Source organism: Acipenser ruthenus, chromosome 4 (assembly GCF_902713425.1).
Source record: "Acipenser ruthenus chromosome 4, fAciRut3.2 maternal haplotype, whole genome shotgun sequence".
NCBI lineage: Eukaryota > Metazoa > Chordata > Actinopteri > Acipenseriformes > Acipenseridae > Acipenser > Acipenser ruthenus.
In genome coordinates, this window is record NC_081192.1 from 81,833,304 (window position 1) to 81,856,051 (window position 22,748).

The 22,748-nt window shown below is 35.8% G+C and overlaps 1 protein-coding gene across 5 annotated transcripts in view; it reads left to right on the forward strand.

The window, feature by feature from the left end:
- Positions 1–22,748, forward strand: part of LOC117400425 (engulfment and cell motility protein 1-like) — a 159,807-nt gene that overhangs the window by 73,445 nt on the left and 63,614 nt on the right. For all 5 annotated transcript variants that reach the window (XM_059022937.1, XM_059022939.1, XM_034000371.3 and 2 more), the window contains one exon: positions 1,309–1,417. In XM_059022937.1, the coding sequence (XP_058878920.1) occupies positions 1,309–1,417 (109 nt within the window). The remainder of the gene's footprint in view (positions 1–1,308; positions 1,418–22,748) is intronic.

Consider the following 22,748-nt stretch of genomic DNA (forward strand, 5'->3'; position numbering starts at 1 on the left):
GATTCTGGGATCAATAAGCTACTAACAACCAAACAAGCAAGATGGGCCGAATGGCCTCCTCGTTTTGTAACTGAGGTGGGGACCTCCTGGTTATAAGCCCTTTTCTTTAACCACTGGACCACACAGTTGGAGCTTCGGTTTCCCTTATGACCGTGTCTGTGGTAATGACTGAGCCTTGACAACTATGATTGCAAGTATTTATTTAAAGTATTTTTTGTATAAACCTCCCAATTCAAAAATGTCATTCTATCTTTGCTTTCTATGAGTTTTCATTTTATTTTGTTTTACATTCGCATTTAGTTTTATGTTGCATTTCGTTTTATTTTGTGTTATTTCGGATTTGCGAGAAACACAGGGCTGTAAAGATACACATGTCCCAGAAAACTATATCATTATACTATACGATGATTTGGGTTTCAGTAGCAATGACATTTGAAAATGAAAGTTAATAAATTCAGAACAAATCTCTGATGACTGAAATTGAGACTATAAGATTTAGATGTATCCTTCTTATCAACCTGAGGTTTCTAATATTTCCAATACTTAACACAAATTTGTTTTGAAGAGAAAGAAAGACAATTGCGCAATTTTTAGCTTTTTTGTTTTCTCTTTGCAGTATTGTATAGCGTTTTTACTAAATCACATTATGAAGACAAAATGCAGGTATTAAAAGGAAAATAGTAAAATTAATTTATATGTGCTGTACAATTTAAAATTAAACCGAGTTCCGGGGGACTGAGATGAAAATTATTATGTTTCACTTTTTTTTCTCAATTTATATGCTTTTATTATCTCTTCATAGTCAATAAACCTGGTGTAAATATGTAATGCATGCAATTACTCATTATATATGAGCAAGATTCTGATGTACAGCAAAACATTTAACAAGTTACCGTTTTAAGACATTAACAAAAAAGCAGAGTATCTCTTTGATTGATTAAAAGCATTAAGCTGATGGAAAATTATTAATCAGCTTTGAATAATGGTTATGACATTCAGGATCTTCTGCCTTCATTATGTGGGCAATTACTTTTGTGACAGTCAAGACACCAAGGCTCATGTTTCATAATCAGCTCAACATTCCTGGTCACGCCTATTTGGAATCATTACAATCAATTATTTCTTTAAAAAAAAATTCCCCAAAATTCACAAGGGTACCATTTTAATATTCATAAAGATTGCACAGGAGCAAATGTTTTGGAGTCAAGTCCCAAGTACTGTATTCAGACCGTACTGCACCCTGTGGAATGGGGGAACCCAGAGTGTTGTATGAGTATTAAATTAATCATTCATCTTCTCTCATTTCAGATTGTGTTAGAAAACAGCAGCCGGGAAGACAAACATGAGTGTCCTTTTGGTCGAAGCAGCATTGAGTTAACCAAGATGCTTTGTGAAATCCTGAAAGTAGGAGAGCTGCGTAAGTTACATATTTTCTTCTCAATGCCTTGTCAGGATACATCATGTTTACATCAGTCTTAATTTCTGTTTCTGCCTCCCTTTTTTAATATTTAAACACATCTCTGAACTGGACAACACTCAGATGAGCTTCTAGGCAGTCTCCAAGTTGAATAATGCACCAGAGTGTTAATAAATGTCAAAACAATAAAGTATATTTCGAAATGAAACAACATTGGAGATGGCAACAACAAGTTATGATTTCAGACCAGGGCAGCATGGTATTAGTGCTAAACAGGGAGCTGCCTCACATCAGACCTAATAACTGCCTTCTGCTCCACCTAATTAAACTTCCAGTGCGTTTTATTAAATCAGGTTAATTCCAAGAGCTTTTAAAAGGATTAAACTAGGGTACAATTTGTCTTGGTTTTTTTAACACTAGAACTGCCAGATTTTCAAACTACCTAGAACTGCCACGTGGGTCACTTTGACCCATACATTTTTAAACTGCTTCGTTATGAAAATGAAAATGACATACTATCGAATACAACTGAAAAGTTTTATTCATGAACATCATCTCTAACATTTGCATCGCAGAAACACCATATTTAAATGGAAAATTAAACATAAAAGGCTTTATTTTCAAAATGAGTGCACATAAAGCATGACCACAAGCAGTGAAAAAATATAATAAAATATACATTTCAAAAGAAACGGGTATGTACATATACTTGTGTACAGGTGTAAAAGGTATATGTACACACAAAACTATAAAACCGAAATCACTGTTTCTAATACTACATAAAAAGAAAATATAACACTACTTCCTGTATGACGGCTGCATTGTACTCTATGGAGGAGCGTAGGCGTCTGCCAGCTGACTGCCTGCTGCTTCCAGGAGCTTTGTTGTAAACACAGATGCAGTTTCATTGAACACTATTGTGTAAACACGTGTAAACTGGTACATACAAACCTGTAAAAACCGAAATGTTTTTTTTTTTTTTTTTTCTAAAAGTAATATAAAAAAAGAATATATAATATACGTTTCATATTAGGCACATAAGTTGTTATCCTACCTTAACAGTTTGCTGTATGCATCTGAGTGCAGCTTGCCGTATTCCAATCAAAATGACTACTTCGTACTTTCAAGATTAAATATTTCCTTCTGATATATTCCCAGTTGCATTTCTGGATCAAAACAAAGGATTGTTGTCTCCCAGGTAGATTGAAAAATAAGCAACTAAGCTTTCACTGTGTTGGTATCTTGACAAATCCATAATCATAGCAATCTCTGTCTCGTAGTCAGTCTACAAACAAAGAAAGGCTTGAAATAAAAAAAAAAAAACACGTGTGCTAGGAGGATGAGGTGTGTCTTGTTTGCTGCATTTACAAACAAAATAGAATATCTTATGTTATATTAAAAAAAAAAAAATTAAAATGACATTTATTGTAATGCATGGGTCACATTGACCCACGTGGCGGTTCTAGGTAGAACTGTTTATAACTTTATCATTTTTATGATTTGTGGCTATCAAACACCATCAGGATATTTAATTCATATATTTAGGAAAAGTAAAAAAAATGGACATACACATACGATTTACAACGGAAGACTCATTAACATTTTAAAAGCAAAATGGGTCAAACTGACCCGCCTGGCGGTTCTAGTGTTTGTTATGATGCTGAGTCTACACCACCATAACACCACAACCCTAGTATCTTATTAATTGGGCATTGTCCAAAGGCTTGTGGGGTATAAAACAAAATCCAGTCTCATTCCTGTCCCCTAGAGAGATGGCTGAATTGCTGCAGCCTACAGTTCACAACATTGTTTATATATACTTTGTGCTGTATATTCTAGTAGTCTGGCAACCAATGACATTTAACAGTATAGCTAGAGATGTCTCTTCTGGAAAACCTGTGACAAAGATTAAAACAAAACAAAACAAAAAAACTAAATTATGTAATGGATGTCAAGGCTGAGCTCAGCTGGCTGCTGTAATTGTAATGTCAATGTGAGATAAAGAGAAAATTGTAGACAGTTCAGCAATCACTGCCAAGACGGGCGTGCATTCAGTCTTTTACTGTTCTGTTAAAAGAATCCATTGATATAACGTACAAATGCATTAGAGGCAAGCAATAAATAGTTAATAATGTTAGACTTTTTTCTCTTTTAATATATCTGAGTTTTCCGTGTTGTGATGTCAAGTGATTTGTTGAAAAAATAAACTGCATGGAAAGAGGTTTAGCTGAAATCTGGTAAATTGTCATTCTCTCAACCTTTGCAATAATCTAGCAATTATTAATCTTTCTACATAGCTTTCAAAATATAGTAACTAAAACCCATCTAGAAGTTTGTGCATCTATTCAACCATATTTATATGTTCACCCATCTATTTTCAATAATCTATCTGTAAATGTTCCATCCATCTGCCTGTCTTCCTTTGCACCTGTCACCTGCTTGTCTACACATTTTAATAATTGTTTTAATAGATATTGTATTGTTTATCTGTAACCAGGTGTATTTGTTCATTTAAACATACAATAATGAAGTAATAATGTACACATCCATGTGATTAAGAGACAAGGTCAGAGGAGTATCAATCAGAAAGAGATATTGTTAGTTTTACAATACTGTACAGTTACAAGGACATTATAGTGAACCCCAATGAGGGGAGCATGTATGAATTTGTAATTACGCCTACAACTGCTCATATCTCATGACCCATTCAGCTTTCAACTTTATATTTTCAGTTGTATGGAATCTCCATGGACAAAATCTAACCACACCCTTGCAATTTGACCTGTGACCTAAACTGGCTTACATATTGAAGCCATGTGACTTTATGCTTTTCCAGATTAAGACCAGATTGTGCCTGTACCTTGATTATGGTAAAAATCTAAATTAAACCAACAGCTAAACAAGGTCCTTTTGAAAATCCAATCCCAGTAAGGACATCAAAATCAAACTTATCATAGTTATTAACCTAGTTATTCAAACCTATAGCTACATCCTTTTAGGTTGGTAACTGGGCACCTTTTTTCCCTTCTTTCGTATTGCTTTACATTAGTGGTTACATTATTCTCCATTACCTTTTGTATGCATAGTTTATTCTTTAATTCTCTTATCAACATACTCTTGAAAATCAACATATGGGCCATAACAAACATTTTCCTTCGCTATTACAGTACAGAACTTGGTATTATTGCAAAGTAAATGGCAAGTGTTTTACTTCCATGCAATTCCACACCATTGTGTTTTTATTTTTAACGGTACTTTACACTATTGCCACAACACAGGCGTCCCTGTCTCAAACGCATGCAGTAAATGCAACCTTCCTCGTACTCAGACCTTTTCTCTAGACTTAGTGGATGCATAAAAAGTGAATGTCAAGTTCAGACTTTTGTTGCCCTCCTGGTTGGCTTATCATTTGTAAGATTGTGGTACCAGGAGTGGGGTGCCTGTACCGTTTTAATGATGACAGAATAGGTGCCGAAGTGTATGAAGAAGCACAACAATGAAAGTCCGTCCTGAATCCCAACACTTTATTATGAGTCTCTATGTAAATGTATTAAAATATATAGCAGCAAGCATAACACTGAACATGGATATTACCCCAGATTCTAGTGGGAGCACAGGTGATGGGCGTCTGTCCTTCAACAGTAGGTAGCTTTGTAAAAGATAAGATAGCTCTGTGTTTTGTCCTCCAAGTCTGTGTCTGTCTTGCTCGCTAACCCAACTTTTTATCTCCCTTACTTTCTGTCTTAGCCGCTTCATTCCCAAGCAGCTACTCGGCTAGGACGAAGCAACAGGTGACACGAGTTGCACTGACCTTTCAATTACCTCTCCTGATTCACGTTCCCACAAATATTCAATCTACTCTCCATTATCTCTGCCATCTCCAAAATAGACCTTGAATATGTTTTTGACTTGGCATGCAGTCAGTAACTCCTTTATTATACAAAGAACAATTGCTACCTCTCTTGAAAGTTCTCAGACATTACAAGTATAAAATATTCAGGCCCAAATTGCAAAAAGCAGTGTAATGTGAGTGTTCAGTACGGCCACACACAGCATCAAAATAACTACCTTTGTTATAAGACATATATGTTGTCTTATATGTTATAATTAGGTGAAGCAGGCGATTCCGCAATCAAACAATTTAAATACCCCTCACCGCAATTAGCGGTGGAGAATTACACACTTCTCACATTAAATAGCGGGTTTGGGGCAACCCTGTGTGTGTAAGCTACACATTCCAGAAGAAAATGAATGGCACACAAAGACCTCAGCCTGATACTAGCCATGGTGATGAGGATGCTCAGAAGCGAAAACTGAAATTTACCAATATGGAAGTGGAGATTTTGGTACAACCAGTACTTGTAACACATGAAGCTGTGTTACAAGCTCAAAATACTTGACCAGGACAAAGGAATAACATATGGAATGTGTGGTGGCTTCTTAATAAACAAATGTACCACTTCAGAGTTTGTAGTCTAGGTTGCTTATACATTACGACGCATCATCCAGTTACTGTGCTTCGCATATTAGTTCAACTTCTTATGTCGTATAGAATAATTCCAGGCATACAAACTTGGACTTCAGAAACAATACATTTTATTTACTTACATCCATGGCAGTGAAATGGGTGGAAAATCCTTCCATTGTACAGCAATATGTTCAAAAACAATAACTCCATACAGCTTCATAAGTACAGTCTTCAGTTTAACTACAACTTGTATCTTCTTAAATTCTTATACAGTTACAACTCTCCTATTTCTTATGTATGTCTGTATTTCTGACTCTATGTATGATTTTAAAGCATATCTGACTGTGTCATCTGTCCCTCTGTCCTTTTTTTTTTTTTTTTTTTTTACTATTTTCTTTCAAACTCAAATTTAACACTACTGTCTGAACCAGTATTGTTAAATACCATAATGCCATATTACAAAACATAAATTCTGTAGGCATTACTAAAATAACGGTGGAGGATGAGCACTCATTGTATTATGAGACTTTTTCTTTAGTGCGCCTCAGAATATCGTTCCATTTTCCTCCACCGTTCTTATAACACTCTAGAAGTAAAGGCTCTTGTTAGAACCTTGCTTTGCCACTGTGCGGAGACCTTTTTAGATGCTTCTAGAACCTTTTTTTACATTAATTCTATATTTCCTATTTGCAGACTTGCTTTTTTGTCATGCAAGCTATGAAATGTATTGAAAATTAGAGTTTGCAAAACAATACAGTATTATAAACCGCAATTTACAAACTTACTTGATCAGAAGGGTTAAAAAATTAGCTCTTTGCAAAATGTTATTAAATGTTTATTTTGTCCTTGAAAGTCTCCTTCTTGCTGCAGACAAGTCTCCCACATCACCTTGCCTTTTATATAGCCTACTGTCTGACTGTGGCAAATTAACGCCTGCTTTCTTAGTTCTTAAAATAATCAAGCAAATACGAGGCCTGCAATTACCGTCAACTTTAATAAATTAGACACAATATTTAATAGACCTCATTTGCAAAATCCCCTCCCAATTTTAGCGGTTTCGTTCAGAAATGTCCCAGAATTACATATGCATATACAGAATTACATATGCATCACGGACTAAAGCGCACAGAGACATTGCCCCCATAAATCACGTATTAATTTTGTGTTTATGCCATTGCATGCGTTTTATAAATCCCATCCAAGAATTCAGAACCCTCAGCGCCCGTTTTACGGTCGTATAAACATGCGCAATCCTTTTATAAATCTGGGCCTCAGTTCCCAACAAGAAGGAGTTAGGCAATTAACATGATTTATTACAAGTATATTAAAGTGTGGTTTTGTTTTACGGTGGTGTTACCATGTCTTTTTAGTTTGCGCTAAATATAAATTGGCATTAATAAGTAAAACAGACAGGCTTCTTGTGTGTTAATGTACATTTTCAGTACTGAGTGCCAGTTTTCATCAAAAATAGCTCATCAGTTCTGGAGAGTAGCTTTTGTGGACAACACTTGACATTTAGCTGATGAATTCCTCCCCTGAAATCAGAAACGTGTTGAAATTCCCTCCATATAATGTCAGCAAAAAGTCAAATCTTATTGTAGTCAAGAATGTCTAAGCAAGGTACTGCAAATTATGGATCAGAAAAGAGGCACGGAATCAACCATTGCTTGAGAATTTCTAATTCAGCAGCGGAGAATCTTTGTCAAAACATGACCCATATATAGATGAAAATAGTGCCGTTGTTTGCTAATTTTATTTATGCTCTGCCAGTAGTTTTCAGCTTCATTGCATTGTGCAGTTATTTAGTAAACCTGTTTGTTCAACCATGACATGTCATTTTTAATATCTCTGAAATAATGTGTGTGTGTTTGCTACATTCTTTGATAGTTCAACCTCCTGTCCGGGTATTCTACATCCCTTAATTTAGGGGTTTTCAACCAGGGGTATGCGTACCCCTGGGGGTACTTCTATAGGTCATAGGGGGTATGCAAGAGTAAAAATAATGATCTTGAATTGATTTTTTTAAACAGTATTATCTCTAAACCACTGTGCATACATATTTCATTTTTGTTTAGCAGCTCAAAAGCTAGTATAGTACAGTTTAAAAAATGATCATTCACCTGCATGGTTGAGTGGATTTCCACTCTGATATTAGAGTGGGTGAAGCAGACATCTGGCTATTTTATCGAGAGCTCTGCCCAGAGCACTCTGTGTTGCTCATGAACTTTGCGGTTTTCATCTCGCCGTATAATTTAATACTAATCAGTGCAGCACAATCTTTCTGCATTTAAGAAGTATACATGCTCCAGTAAACACACACACACACAAAATCTAAATACCCTTTTTTTTTACTTTGATGGTTTTTGGTTTATTTGTTAGGCGCAGCTGCATTTTCATAACGGCGATAGCGGCTGGCTGAATTTGTTTACTGTGTTTTGATAAGAGTCCATCCAAATGATCCTTTTGTATGGTTTTCAAATTTATATATTTCTTACTTGAAAAAGAAAACAATTAAGGGAAGAGTCTACAGAAAGTGCAAAAGTTATAGACAGTCAGTTTATTTTTTATCATTTTTACGTTGCCTTTAATCATTAATTATTGTTTTATCTTGAGGTAAATGTATTTGATGTAAAAATTAATTGCCACACAATTATGCTGAGATGGAAAGTAAATAGTAATGTAAAACATTTTCAGTAGATTTTGAATTATTTCTAATAACTGCTGAATAGAAAGAGAATATATGTATTTCCAAAGAGATTTCCACATACTGTTTTTTGATTCTGTGCATCCAAAGACTTTTCCAAAGAAGTTTTAAGAATTACTGTTTGGTATTCTGTCCTAAACCATCAGTTTGTCAGTTCCAAACTGTTGTGACACAAATGATATATTACATAAACTGAGGGTTGTTAATTAATTTATTCTGCCTTTTAATTGCAACTGTGGTACCATTCAGTAGAGCAAATTGTAAAGGGGTACTTGAGCTGAAACCTCCAGACAGAAGGGGTAGAGTTTAAAAAATAAAACATAAAAAAATAATGAAAACCACTGCCTTAAGATGCAAGATTCAATTCCCTGGAAACCCGGTTGCCACCATGCAACTTTGTGAGCAAAATCCACGCACTCCTCCACCCACAGACTGTCTAAGCATTTAAACCTGAAATATATCAGAGGCTTGCTTTGCGATTTAAGAAATGGCATGCACTCTGATTGAGGATATCCCAAAGGTAATTTAGCCTTGAAAATTAGGTCTGATCGAAACTGCAATTTTATCTTAAGATGTGATCTCGACTTCCTACAGTTCCTAATCCGCAGAGGGCATTAGGGCTGGAATGGTTTCTGGTTATGTAACGAGCTGGTTGCTTTGCGGAGGTGTTATACTGCATTTTGTTTGTGCAGCTTCTTGCTCCAGGCAGTTCTTTTGCATGGTGTTGCTAATTTGGTAAGGCATCATCAAGGCATCCTTCTGTTATATTCAATGTAATTTTTCCTTGCCTGGGCCTGGAAGTACAGATGAGAAAACAGCTTGACTGTAATGATAAAGCCTTCAGAGCAAACTATATATATATATACCTTCTGCTTTGTACTAAAGAGCAAAAATAGGCAACCTGAGAATGTACAGTAAAAACGCAGATGCCAACAAATAACTTTACAAAGTGCAATTTTCAAGCTATAAAAGATAAAAAGCATGAAAGGCTAGCGAAAGAGCATGCTGTACCACCTAGTAACACCTTGTTAATCCTCTTTTTAATTTACTTTACTATAGATCAGTGGTTCCCAACCTTTTTCAATGTAGGGACCACCTTGGTGTTTCCCATGCATTTTTTCCCCAACAGCATTTCAAAACTAATTTGTATGTATATGTATAAGTACATGTAGAAAGTAAAGTATTTATAAAACGTACCTAACTTAATTCCTGGGATTGGATCGTCGCTACCAGGTCAGCAAGGAATGTTGTCATTTTGCACATTGAAAGTTGCTGATGGCAAAGTTCCAGTTTTATTCTGTTTTAAAATTGTTTTATTTTTTTCACATTCTGTATGCTTTGTAGATAAATTATGTCTCAGTTTTGCAGGTGTTTGACAAAACCTCCTGACAAATAATGCACTGGGGCTTGGGTCATCCTCTGATCCAGTAAATGTAAATACATGCTGGTCCTCACAACCGTTTCCTAGTGCAGCAAATGAATCTATCAAAGTTTATTAACAGACCACAAGTGCTTCGCGGACCACAGGTTGGGAATCGCTGCTATAGATGAATAGAATTTACTTACGCATGACTGTTGGATCTTCGAACTGATCAGATGTGTTTTTCAGGGGTTAATCTTCAATTGCTCCAGGGCATTCTGGTATTAGGATTACATCTTGTTAAATGACATTTTGCATGCAGTCATGCTTCTCTTTCTTTCCAGCATGTTAGTAGAGTTACATAACTATTAGGGATGGGCATTTAAGTATATTTTAATAATCGTATAATTTACTAAACAATTGAACGATTACACCTTTATACTTTAGATGAGCGTGCCACTGGCGCTTTTTGATTGGCCAGTACTTCTGCTGCTTGTGCAAGCCATACTCTGTCTTTCAGTCAACAATGCCCGAGGCTTACTGCTGGGCCTCTAAACTGAAGGTAGGTAGGTCAATACATGCTTGTGGCATAGGTGGGTTAACATCCCTTTTGCTGTTCATGTAGCTTAGTCTTTTACTGCAAAGTTTGAATTTATGTGCAAAGTTTGTTCAATAGCAGAAATATTTTATTATGTGCTGCATATTTTGCCATCTATAACCTTTAGTCAAAGATAATTTGCAGTGAGAATGGATCCCATCTGAAGCGACACTTTCTAAAGTGCCAAGCAATAATTTGTTGTGTCCCCACTGGGGCAAAGTGTGATACCAGTGAAGCTAATCATAATTGTCAGCTTCTGTACTTAGTCCAGTTTATACCTTCTGCTAGGGGTAAATAAATACCTTATGGGCTCAAGGGCTCAATTCAATTAACTTCTTGCTAAGAAAAGGGTTTTAGGAAAACGTCAATTCATGAAATAAAGTATATCATATTGATCCGTGAATTTATTTATTTATTTATTTATTTATTTATTTATTTTAAAGTGAACAGGCCCTTAGTTTAACTAACTACTTTATGTATATACACTGCACTGTACTTTATGTATGTTGGTGCACTATATGAAGACTTTTATTGGTTTAGCTTTTTGATGTCAGCATGAGGATGATGGGAAATGTAGTTCTGAGAGGTCCATATGGGTACATGGGAAGCCATCTTGAGGCAGGGAATGCAATTTAAATGTTTTAAAAAAATGGTCAAAACGTAAAACAAACAAACCAAAAAAAAAATACACACAATCTAACAAGAAGTCATTTATTTACTGATTATCAATCTGGTTTCCGAAAAGCTCACTTGACCACAACTGCATTATTAAAACTAACAAATTATATGTATCGGGCAATAGGGGCAAAGAAACTCACTGGTGCCGTTTTTTTTTACTTCTCTAAAGCTTTTGACCTTGTTGACCATACAATACTTCTTAATAAGTTAAGTAATCTTGGAGTTACAGGTACTACATTATCGTGGTTTAAATCATATTTATCAGAACGTTCTCAAGCTGTTGTCTCTGGGGGGGGGGGGGAGAAATCTTTGTCTATATCCCTAGGTGTCCCACAAGGGTCAATTCTTGGACCTCTTTTATTTTCTATTTTTATTAATGAAATACCTAACATTTGCATGAAAAGCTCTCTACATATGTATGCAGATGATACTGTGGTTTACTATAGTTATGATAATATCCATGACTTAACTAATATACTACAGAGTGATTTTCTGGAACTTCAAAAATGGTTTGATGAAAATGGTCTGATCTTAAATGGGGAAAAAAAAAGACAAATATCATGCTATTTGGTTTGGAGAAAATTGTTCAAATTTTACTATTGTTACTTGTAATACTACACGATTGGAGAGAACTGACACTTTTACATATCTAGGGGTTTATATTGACACATCTCTTAAATTTGAAAAACACATTAAAGATGTATGTAGTAAAATTGGTAGGAAGCTCAGAGTATTGTATGGTCAGTGACATTCTTTAAATTTTACAGTACGGTTTAAATTCGCTCAACAACTTTTATTCCCTATTCTAGACTACAACAATCTATAGAAATGCTAGTAATGAGTCACTGAAGAAGATCGATACAATGTATAATTGGATCTGTAGATTTGTTCTTCAGTGCACTCTCCTAGAACAGTCATCCAAATAATTGTACCTTGTACTCTAGACTAAGTTTGTTATCACCTGCTAATAGAAGGAACTATCATTGGAACCAGATTCTTTTCAAAGGGGCATATAACACATGACCCGTTTACTTAAAACATTTGTTTCAGGAGTCCACGTGTGAGTATAGCTTGCGCAATGTCTGTGACACAAAATATTTTACAACACCTACTGTAAAAAGTGTTGCGGGTAGAAAATCTTGTGCTTTTGCTGCTGTTTCTGACTGGAACCATTTACCTGCTGCACTTAGATCAGAGACCTCACGCTGTAATTTAAAAAAAAAACCTGATGTTTCAGTACTTCACAAAGCCTTGTGTGTGTACTATATATTTTTTTTTCTCTTAAACTGTAACCTGGTGCTGCTGTCAGCAGGACGCCGGTGTAAACGAGCTAAGTGAAGCTCATATGGCTTTCCTGAATAAACCATTTTTAAATAAATATGTCACAAGTATGTCTAAAAGTGAACATTATTGAATACGTTTTCCACTTCCTAGGTTTGAGAGGAAAAATGAAGAAATATATGGGATTATAGAGAGCAAAGTAAGACCCATATGTATTTGTGTTTGTCTGCAGACCCCCTTAGGTAATTGTGCACATTCTTTTGTATCAGAATCTGGGTCTTCTGTTTGTTTGTCTGTCTGTCTTACATTTTTACATGTGCATGTCAGCAGGGATTTCTACTTCATGATACTGAGAGTCATTTTTTGTTGTAATTCCAGCTATGTCAAGCATAAAATGTTACTGACAAATTTAAAGTTTCTGGTGGTATAACTCAAGATTACATACAGTATGCTTACCTGGATGGCTTTAGTGAATGGAGCCACATGAAAGATTGTCATAATTTTAGCACATGTTTACTATCAAGAATATATGGAGGTATATGTCTGTCTGTACTGTATGTGCAACGTATTTAACAAGTGAAAACAGTGGATACATGGCCCTTTTGCCAGTTAATTGTATCCTGTCATTACCATACATAATTTTGTTAAACTTAAGGATATTTTAATTTGGGTGGCTCTGCATCTGCAGCCTGTTCGGTGAAAGCATGTATTTTATTTATACGTTTTCTTTTTAAATTATTGAGGTCTGAAACCAAGTGCAATTGGCTATTGATTTATGAAAGCATGCTGCATGAAATTAATACCGTAGAGATATTTAACAGGTTGTGGAGACAGCTGATTGACAGATTCCCAACTAAAGGTTGAAATTAAAAAAACAAAAATTCGCATAGTTAGGCCCACAAGTCAATACAACTAGAGTCACTCTGATTTCCACATTAGCAGTGCAAAGTTGCAGTTTGACTCAGGTGGAAGAACCAAATATGGCCCACAAGCATTACACATTTGAGGGGAAACAGGGTCACTTCTTTTGAAGGACATTTTTAAAACATTTTAAATTTTTTATTTTTTATCTTGGTTATGACCCCCCCAAAGTAATTTACCCTTAATTCTTTTTAGATTAATATACTTTTGGATATGCAACTTGCATTTTAACAAGTGCAAACCGTGAATACATGACCCTATTGCCAATTAGTTTTATCCTGACAATGAAACCTGTAATATCCGATGTTCCCGTCATTTATCATATATAATGTGTTAACTTTATTAAAATGGATTGATATTTATTGATTGGTGTTTGCAGTAATGGAATTTAAGGAATTTAGTGGATAGCAGTTTTTTCTCAGAACCCATGTCCATTTCCTTGGAATTGTGCATTTTTATATTTTAACAGTACTGTTTTGATACACACAAGGTGTATCTATATTTTTACAAGTACAGTCGTCTCCACTTTATCAGGATGCCCTGGGAGATGTATATAAAAAAAAAAGTATTTATTCTTTCTGGTGTCCAAACTACCTTTGTGTGTAGGACTAGTTGTTTCAGGAGTTAGGAACTTGCTCCAGATTACCCTCTGATACTGTATGAAGACCAACTTGCTACCATATAGAAGATGGTTTAATGTCTATTAAATAAACATGACATCACTGTTGGCTTTACACATCTGCATGCACTGTATGATATTCCTAAGTAATTAGACATATGGCAATGTATTACAATTTAATGATTGTTAAAAAAAGAAAAAAAAGCTACTTCTGGGTTTTACAAAAACTTAATCACATTTTAAATGATCTGATTCAGTACAAAGATTTCTGTCCACTAAACAGCTTCAAATTTTGGAATGAACTCTCAGGCTTTATCACTGGATCCTTAGCTGTGGCCAGGGCAATAAGACAACATACAACTGACTCAGTGGTGCACACTGATGCATTACCGGCAATTGTTTTGAGTGTACTGTAATTAAAGGTCTTGTAGCTACACAAAACAACTCCCCTACCACCCCCGCTCCCCTTACACTTTAAATCATTCTCAATTTACAGAGTTCTGTTGCTTGATTATTCCAATTTATTTACATTATTTTCTATATTGCTTTATAGAAAATAATGTATTGTACCTCACTGGTTGCCATTTTACTTGCAGGCCTGTGTGATTTTTCCTTTTTTTAGTTTTGTTTGCTTTTTTTTTTTTTTTTTTTTTTATATGCAATACTTAACATTTTTTTAACATTAAAATTAATTTGTAGTAAGTCTGCCCATTTACAATGAAGGTAAATACCTTTGAATTAAGTGGGCTGAGGTTTCTGAGGACCCTTGTGGTACCCCACCATGTACATTGTTCCAATCTGATTTTACACCATATAACTATTCATGACAGTAGCCAGTGGTCTACATATTTCTACCATTGCTTCCTTAAGTGCCATTTGATAAATATCATATGGGTGGAGACTACTGTAATTGCGATTCTACAATTTTTAAAAACACTTTTTTTTAAAGGTATCTCGATCACAAAATATAGGATTACACAATCCTGATCACTGTTATCCAGATTACTTTTTGAAAATCCAGCCCCTGGTGAAACATAAAAAAAAAAACATTTTTTTAATTCATCAGAGATTTTACAGTTCTCATAAACCTCATTATCAGATTAATCCCTTAATACTTTAACGTCCTTTTTAAATAGTTATTTTGGCTCCCTTTCAAGTACGATATGTAACCATTACCTAATGGGTGTTTTACCTCCTAAAGACCCCGAAAACTGAATAAGATATATCAAAGATGCCCGCAGAGCCTGTGACGCAGTCATGCCTGCCCCGAGGACTGCATGCACAGATCTCAGCATCATTTTACCTTTCAGAGAGAACCTGAGCAGAGAACCAATTAGACAAGTACTTGTTGCTTTTATCTGTATGTATTACTCGCTAATTTGTGTATTACACTAATTTATGCGATAATTCTTAACATTGTATTAGTTTATAATTACACGTATTTGTGCACATAGCCTGTTGTTTGTCACGTTGCACAGCAGCCGCATGAAGCCGGGTACGATAGACCCTCTCCACTTGAAGGAATGGTTCTATTCAGGTTCTTCATGGTGGCCTCAAACCAATCCTCGATCTTAGACAGGTCAACCTGCACCTGCAAGTCGAAGGAGGTTCAAAATGTTGACTATGCAACATCTGTTGCAGTCTCTCAGACCAGATGACTGGTTCACCACGGTGGACCTAAAAGATGCTTATTTCCACATCCCCATAAGACCAGGGCACAGGAGGTATTTGCAGTTCGCTTTTCAAGGAACAGCATATGAGTTCAGTGTCCTGCCATTTGGCCTCTCTCTAGCTCCCTGTGCCTTTTCCAAGTGCATGGAAGCTATCCTGGCCCCATTGACTTGTAGGTATCAGAGTGCTCAATTATTTGGATGACTGACTTATTTGTGCCCAGTCTCCAGATCAGGCAGAGGCCCACACAGAGCTCGTCACCGGACACCTTCATCGGTTGGGCCTGTCAGTGAGTCCTGCAAAAAGCCAGCTCACACCTTTGCAGAGTGTGGAGAATAACCATCTGTTTGGAGCCTTTTCAGCTCAACAGAGCGCTCACAGTAGTGACATTCCAGAGACTTCTGGGCAGCTTCCCAGACCCTTCCATTGGATCTCCTGCATATTTGCCCTTTCTAAGCCTGGTTCAACTGCAGGGTTCTTCAGCGTGTGTTGAACTGTGGCCGCCTAGTGACAGTGTCTTGCCACTGTCTGAAGGCGCTGTCTTGGTTCAGGGGAGACATGTGCTTGTCCATACGGACAACACTACAGTGGTGGCTTATATAAACCACCAGGGCAGCCTCAGGTTTCCCAGTCTCAATCACGCAGCCCTCAAGCTTTTGCATTGGGCTCACAAGAACCTCCTCTCACTATGGGCAGTACACCTGCCCAGCATGACAAACTGGCATTTCATGTCAACCAGTCTGTGGAACTGGAGGCTTTCCATCCATCTCATTTCCAGTCTTATAGACTCTGAAGTTTGTCTAAACAGAGGCTGTCCAATTGGATAGCAAGCGCAGTCAGGACTGCCAACTTGTCCCCTCCAGAAAAGCTCACTGCCCATTCCACCACGGGCATGGCAACTCTGTGGGCTTTATTCCATGGTGCATCTGTCAAAGACATTTGCAATACAGTGGTGTGGGCTACTCCCCATACCTTTACTAGGTTCTACAGACTGAATGTCGTGAATCCACAAAACCCTGGCTTTGGAACTAGAGTATTAAGGTGGCTCTAGGTCGACCCTTACAACATAGACGTGGAGGTGAATTTCTCTCTCAATGTTTTAGCCCAAGCTACTTGTTACTGGAGTTCCAAATGGTAACACACAAGGTAGCTTTCAGCTTAGCCTTGTAGTATTCCAGTCGTTCTGCAATCTTCCCTTGCGACGGCTTTGGTACTCTCACCCATTAGGTAATGGTTAAATTTCATACTTGAAAGGGAATGCTGGGTTATTAATATAACCCTGGTTCTCTGAAATAGAAATCTAACCATTAACCTTCAAGGTCGCTGCATCCATGATTGCATCAGGCTTGAAGGAAAAATGACGCTGTGATTTGTGCGTAGAGTCCTCATATGCTTCGGGGGTGGGCATGACTGCATCACAGGCTCTGCAAGCATCTTTGGTATATAATTTTCAGGTTTCGGGGTCTTTAGGAGGTAAACACCCATTAGGTAATGGTTACATTTCTATTTCTGGGAACCAGGGTTATGATAATAACCTAACATTTTATAATCTTGGAAGAATTTTGTTTTGCATCCCTGGTAATATCTTTCTAGATCTCTTTTGGCATTCCTAACCTATTTAAGCATACTCCAGAATTCTTTGCAGTATTTTGCTCTTCCTCCTTCATGTAATTCATTGTTAATCTTTTTTCCTTTCTTTCTTTCTTTTTTTGTATTGATCTGTTTAACCATCTTGACAACTGCTTGTTAAACCTGGTCTTTTTCATGTTTGGTATGCACTTGTCCTGCATGTCTTTCATTATAACTTCAGATCTGTTCCATTGAACTTCAGCTATCATACCTTCCATTTCCCCTGCCCGGTCTATTTTTACCAGTTCAAAGTTAGCCTTATTGAAATGATACACTTTTGTTTGTGTAGCCTTTTGCCTGTAATCAGTTAATTTTCTACTGTACCTCATGCCACAGGGTTTTCCCAGTTTATACGAAGAAAGTTGAAATTCCCCATGATTACAGTATTCCTGTCCTTGCATGTAATTTCTAATTTCCCAGAGGATGTTATAAAAGTGAAGAGTTGTGGCACTTGAGGACATTTCTTTAGGCTTTGTATTTGAAACAATTCTGTATTTTGTTATATTCTTATACTTTTATTTTGTACGTTGATAATGCAGTTTTCCCTTGTTATTAGGAAGCATTATGCAAAATGTTCTTGACTGGAAAAGCTTTTGGTTAATTCTAAATCCTATTTTAAAAAAAAATTTCTCCAAAACTAGTATTTTCACTGGTTTTGGAGTACAGTGGATAGGAGTGTGTATCAACAGGTTTTTTTTAAGAAATCCCCTAATATGCAAATCTATGTGGTCAAATGGTATGTCATGTGATCCACTGGACCTATATTGGCTACTGTAGGCGAGAGTTGTGTGCTACTATTCTGCAACACCATTGGGGAAGAGAAGAAGCATCTCAATGACTTGACAAGGAGAAAGATAGTGGGTGCCCATACAACAGACATGCCCAAATTACAAAAAAAATCAACACTGTGCAAAACACACCAGTTCCCAGAACAGTGGGTTATTCTAGCCATTCCCCAAGTTATTTGGCCTGTCCATGTAAAATTCCATTCCTAAAGTACATTCAAACCTATATTTAACTCTGCAGTATGGGTTGTTGGCCAATCTACTGTGTTTCAAAAGGGATTGTTTTAAATCTTGTTATCCAGGGCACATAAGACATTACATAGCCTATAGATACAGTACAGTGATTGTTCTGTAGATTTTATATTCTCTAAATAAAATACAGACGGTTCATTAAATTTTTAGGATTATTTCATCCAACAGAATCCAGATGGATTAATCCATTAGTACATGTAGCACAAAGTACATGCCATAGTATTGTATTAAAGGCCATATACAGACATCAGCTAAATGTACAGCCTTTTTTCAATAAATATAAGAAAAACAATATTTTCCGGAAAAAAAAATATAGAAAGTGGACTGTGCTTTTAAAGCAAGAATGGAACTCTCTCTAGTCGGGTTATTGACCTTCACAGATTGAAAGTCAGGCTTCAGGGGGAGCAATGGGGAAGAAAAGGTGTCAGGACAGCTCCTCGTTTCTGCCTGATCCTGTCTAATATCCTGGGTATATTTAAACTAGCCTATTTTTGCCATGGCATTTTTTTCCCTCTTTCTGCTGTTAAAGATGTGTAAGGGTGTCCAAAGATTGTGTGGTACAAAGTGCTTGCTATAGTACAACCTGCCACGTACAGATAACATGAAGTTACCTCAAGTCTTCCATCAAACGTGTAAGTTGGGGGGATATAAGCCTACTTGTATTTTTTAGAATAAAAAAATACACTGGCACACTGTGCATTAAAAATTAAATGTTAATAGAGATTTATTTATTTTTTTCACTCACATTCTGCCTAGTAAAGTGGAATTGCATTTCACACTCTTGCAGGATACAGCATGTGCTCTCCTCTTACTGTAATTTTATTTGTGCACTTAAGCAATCAATTCTGATTATAATTAGGATGACACATTTCAGTATGCATTCATCATTTTTGCTTAGCTTGAAGGTGGCTTTATCTAACTAGAATGTGTCTTGTATTTTATTTTTTTTTTTAACTCATTGTATCAGGATTTCTGTTTTTGTTTTAAGAACATTTAAAAAATGTTTTTTTAAACCTACCTAACTGATCTTTTGTACAAAGCTTTGAGATGGCTTGCATTGAAAGGCTCTCTGTAAGTCCAACATCATTAATGTTGTTGCCAAGAGGCTACATCTGAGTCGCTCAGCCTCCTGTAGGGAGGACCTCAAAGAGATTTAGATTTTTTGTTTGCCAGCATTTGAGAAGACAGATATCAAATGAAATGTCACATTGGTCACAAGGATGTACAGTGCAGGTATACAATACTATGAAAAGAGATGGTACACTATGGAAAAAAACTAAATGGTGAAGTGTAAGTCTAAAGAAAAAATGTGAAGTTGCAATATTCTGATAAGGACCTACCTTAAAAACTGTTTTGTGTCTGGTATGAAATATAAGTTCAGACAAGTATATCTGAATGTGTGCTGTGCAAGAGAATAAGCAAGTCCCTACTGTACATATTACAACCATTAACAAATAATGGAACACATTTGTTAAAAAGCTGCTGTATTTCTTAACAGTTAATAAGTAATCTTTTAAAACTGAATACTGAGAATCTGAGATCCTAATTCTGTCAGTCTGGGTCTAAACCCGCTCTAGAGATGCGGCAGATTTGTGTATCCAGTTAATAACGGTTAGTTTTGCATTGCTAGTCAAGGACGGAAAGGGTCAGGCAGGTACCGTACATTGGAATAAACCCTGATTTAAGCAACCCTGATTTCCTGGCAGGAGTAGTGAAATTGCCTCACTAAAATGGTAACATGTATATTTTGAGTGTCAAATATTAATTTACTGACAACTGTTAATCTGCTAAATTTTCTTGCCTTGTAAATCAGTTTTATATAGTGATGTATTAAGAGTTAAAACTCCCTGATGTGCAACTGCGGTCACTTATGATAAATAGGTCACTGTGTGATACTGTACATCTCTGGTGGTTAGTGTTTGAGCTGACTTGATTGCCATTTTGCCAGAATTTTCTGTTCTGAACATTTGGAGCAAATAAATAACTTAAATACCTTACTTAAGCATATGCATTTTCTCTGTTTCCAGTAGTGACATTTTGGTCTTAGCCAGTGCTCCAGATGAGCTGTGTACTGGGAGTTTTACGCATTGAAAAAATGAATTACGTATGATATTTAAATTTAATGCGCAAAGAGTATGCTTATACATTTTCCTGCTGAGCTGAGTTTGCATGTTATCAAACTTCTTGTATTTCTAATATGTGTTTGTGACTGGTGAATACGCGATTGGGTTCTGCCGTCTTATGCCCGGGACAGACAGACAGGTGCAGTGCGGCGCAGCACGTGAGAACACCATTACATCATGGAAGAATAAATCATGGATTTGAATATAAACAATAACAAGTAGTTGTCATGCTGTCAAAAAACTATAAACACCTCCAATGTTTTGATTCAAACACATGCTTCCTTGAGATTGAAACGTTGAGCAGCTGGCTCTGAGCTTATGTGTGTGTATATATATATATATATATATATATATATATATATATATATATATATATATATATATATATATATATATATATATATATATATATATATATATATATATATATATACACACACACACACACATACATACATACATACATACATACATACATACATATATATTTTCTGAAGATGCTTTTATATTAATAAAATAACATGGGTTTTTACATTGTTCTGTTGTGAACTTTAGAATCATTGCAATTCTGGATATATTTAATAGGGGATTGACTTGAAATAGTTATTTTTTTTTTAAAGTTATATATATATATATATATATATATATATATATATATTAGCTCAAAGGGTGTATATATATATATATATATATATATATATATATATATATATATATATATATATATATATATATATATACTGAGAAACGAATATCTAGGTTTAGAGGTCATATTTGTTGGCTGAATTTACCACTGGATTTTAAGTCTTCCAGGACTAGACCATTGAGGTTTATGTCTGAATGGCAAGAGTTTTCATCAATACACAACAATAAAAAACGAAAACTGCATATCCTAGAACAGAATTTAAGCATAAATAAATATAAACACAAGCTAAATCAATTGCAGTGAAGCATTGTGGTGGAGAGATTTAAATATAGTCCTGCATAAATTGTATAAATTGGTTTATATCAAATCGAATGTATGCATAAAAAGTGATTTTTAGCATTTTGTAGCAAAACAACTTTATATGGGATAACATTCATATAAATAGTAACTTTGTACTGGTCTGAAATATCACTTGCATTAACTAGTGTGTTCTCCATGGTGGTTAGAATCACTCTGTATGTATATTTTTGTGTCAACATCACAGAAAGAGAAAACGACTACCAATACAATCAAAAAGTAATTTTCAAACTACTTTAATGCAATAAGGCATTCCAGGGAATGATTTGGCATGAGATATTTTTTAAATTGTATTCAGATTTGTTCTTTTTTTTGTTGCATATGCTGTGTATTTGATTGCATCTGCTTCAGTGGTAATGGAGTTCCCAGTCATTAATATATACCTGTTTAGAATCCCAGACAACCAATTGGAAGTTTTCCTGCGTCTTTGCAATTTCTGAAAATGTGTATTAATGTATTCTAAATGTGGTGTATCATTGGTTTCAAATACTGGCTGCAGAGCTGAATGCTAATGGTCAACATCTAGGGAGCATACTTGTGTTTAATACTTAAGTATTTATGAATCCCTGTGCTCATGCATGTATCATTAATATCTATTTAGGTTGTCTGAACTACAGTAGCTCTGTAGCAGACGTTAACAAATGTGCGTACGAATATATGTGGACAGAGTGGAGCGAGGTGGTGCAGTGCTTGGAGGCACAGGGTTCCAATTCAGCTCATGTTGCTGTTTAAATAACTTACAATGGTGTGTTTGAGAGAGGTCCTGGAATGAATGGCAAGTGGTGTTCAGGTCAGGATTTTGGTGATCTCGCAAAGCTGTGAAGAGTAACTCCTGTCATTTTAATGGCACGAAACTCCTGTCATTTACTGGCACAATAGCTGCATTTATCTAAAAGCCATTTTTCATTACTAAATTGGCAAGCTCCAAATAAAAAATATAAAAAAGGATTAACAAAATTTGTTTCAGATTTTATATAAAACATGACAAGGACTGCTGTCTTAATAGTATCATTCAGTACGTTGACATTATTCCATTAACTCTAGTATTTAGAGTCAGAATTCTACTAATGTGAACAGCGTTCAGAATAAGGTAAACGGTATTCCGAATAGGAATATTAAACTATCTTGTGGACTATTAGTTCATAAACACTGTATTCCAAATACTTGCATTTCTGTATCTCTGAACATGTGTGAGCATCATGGGGGCCACAGCGTTTGTGTTACCGCTGTTATTTAAGT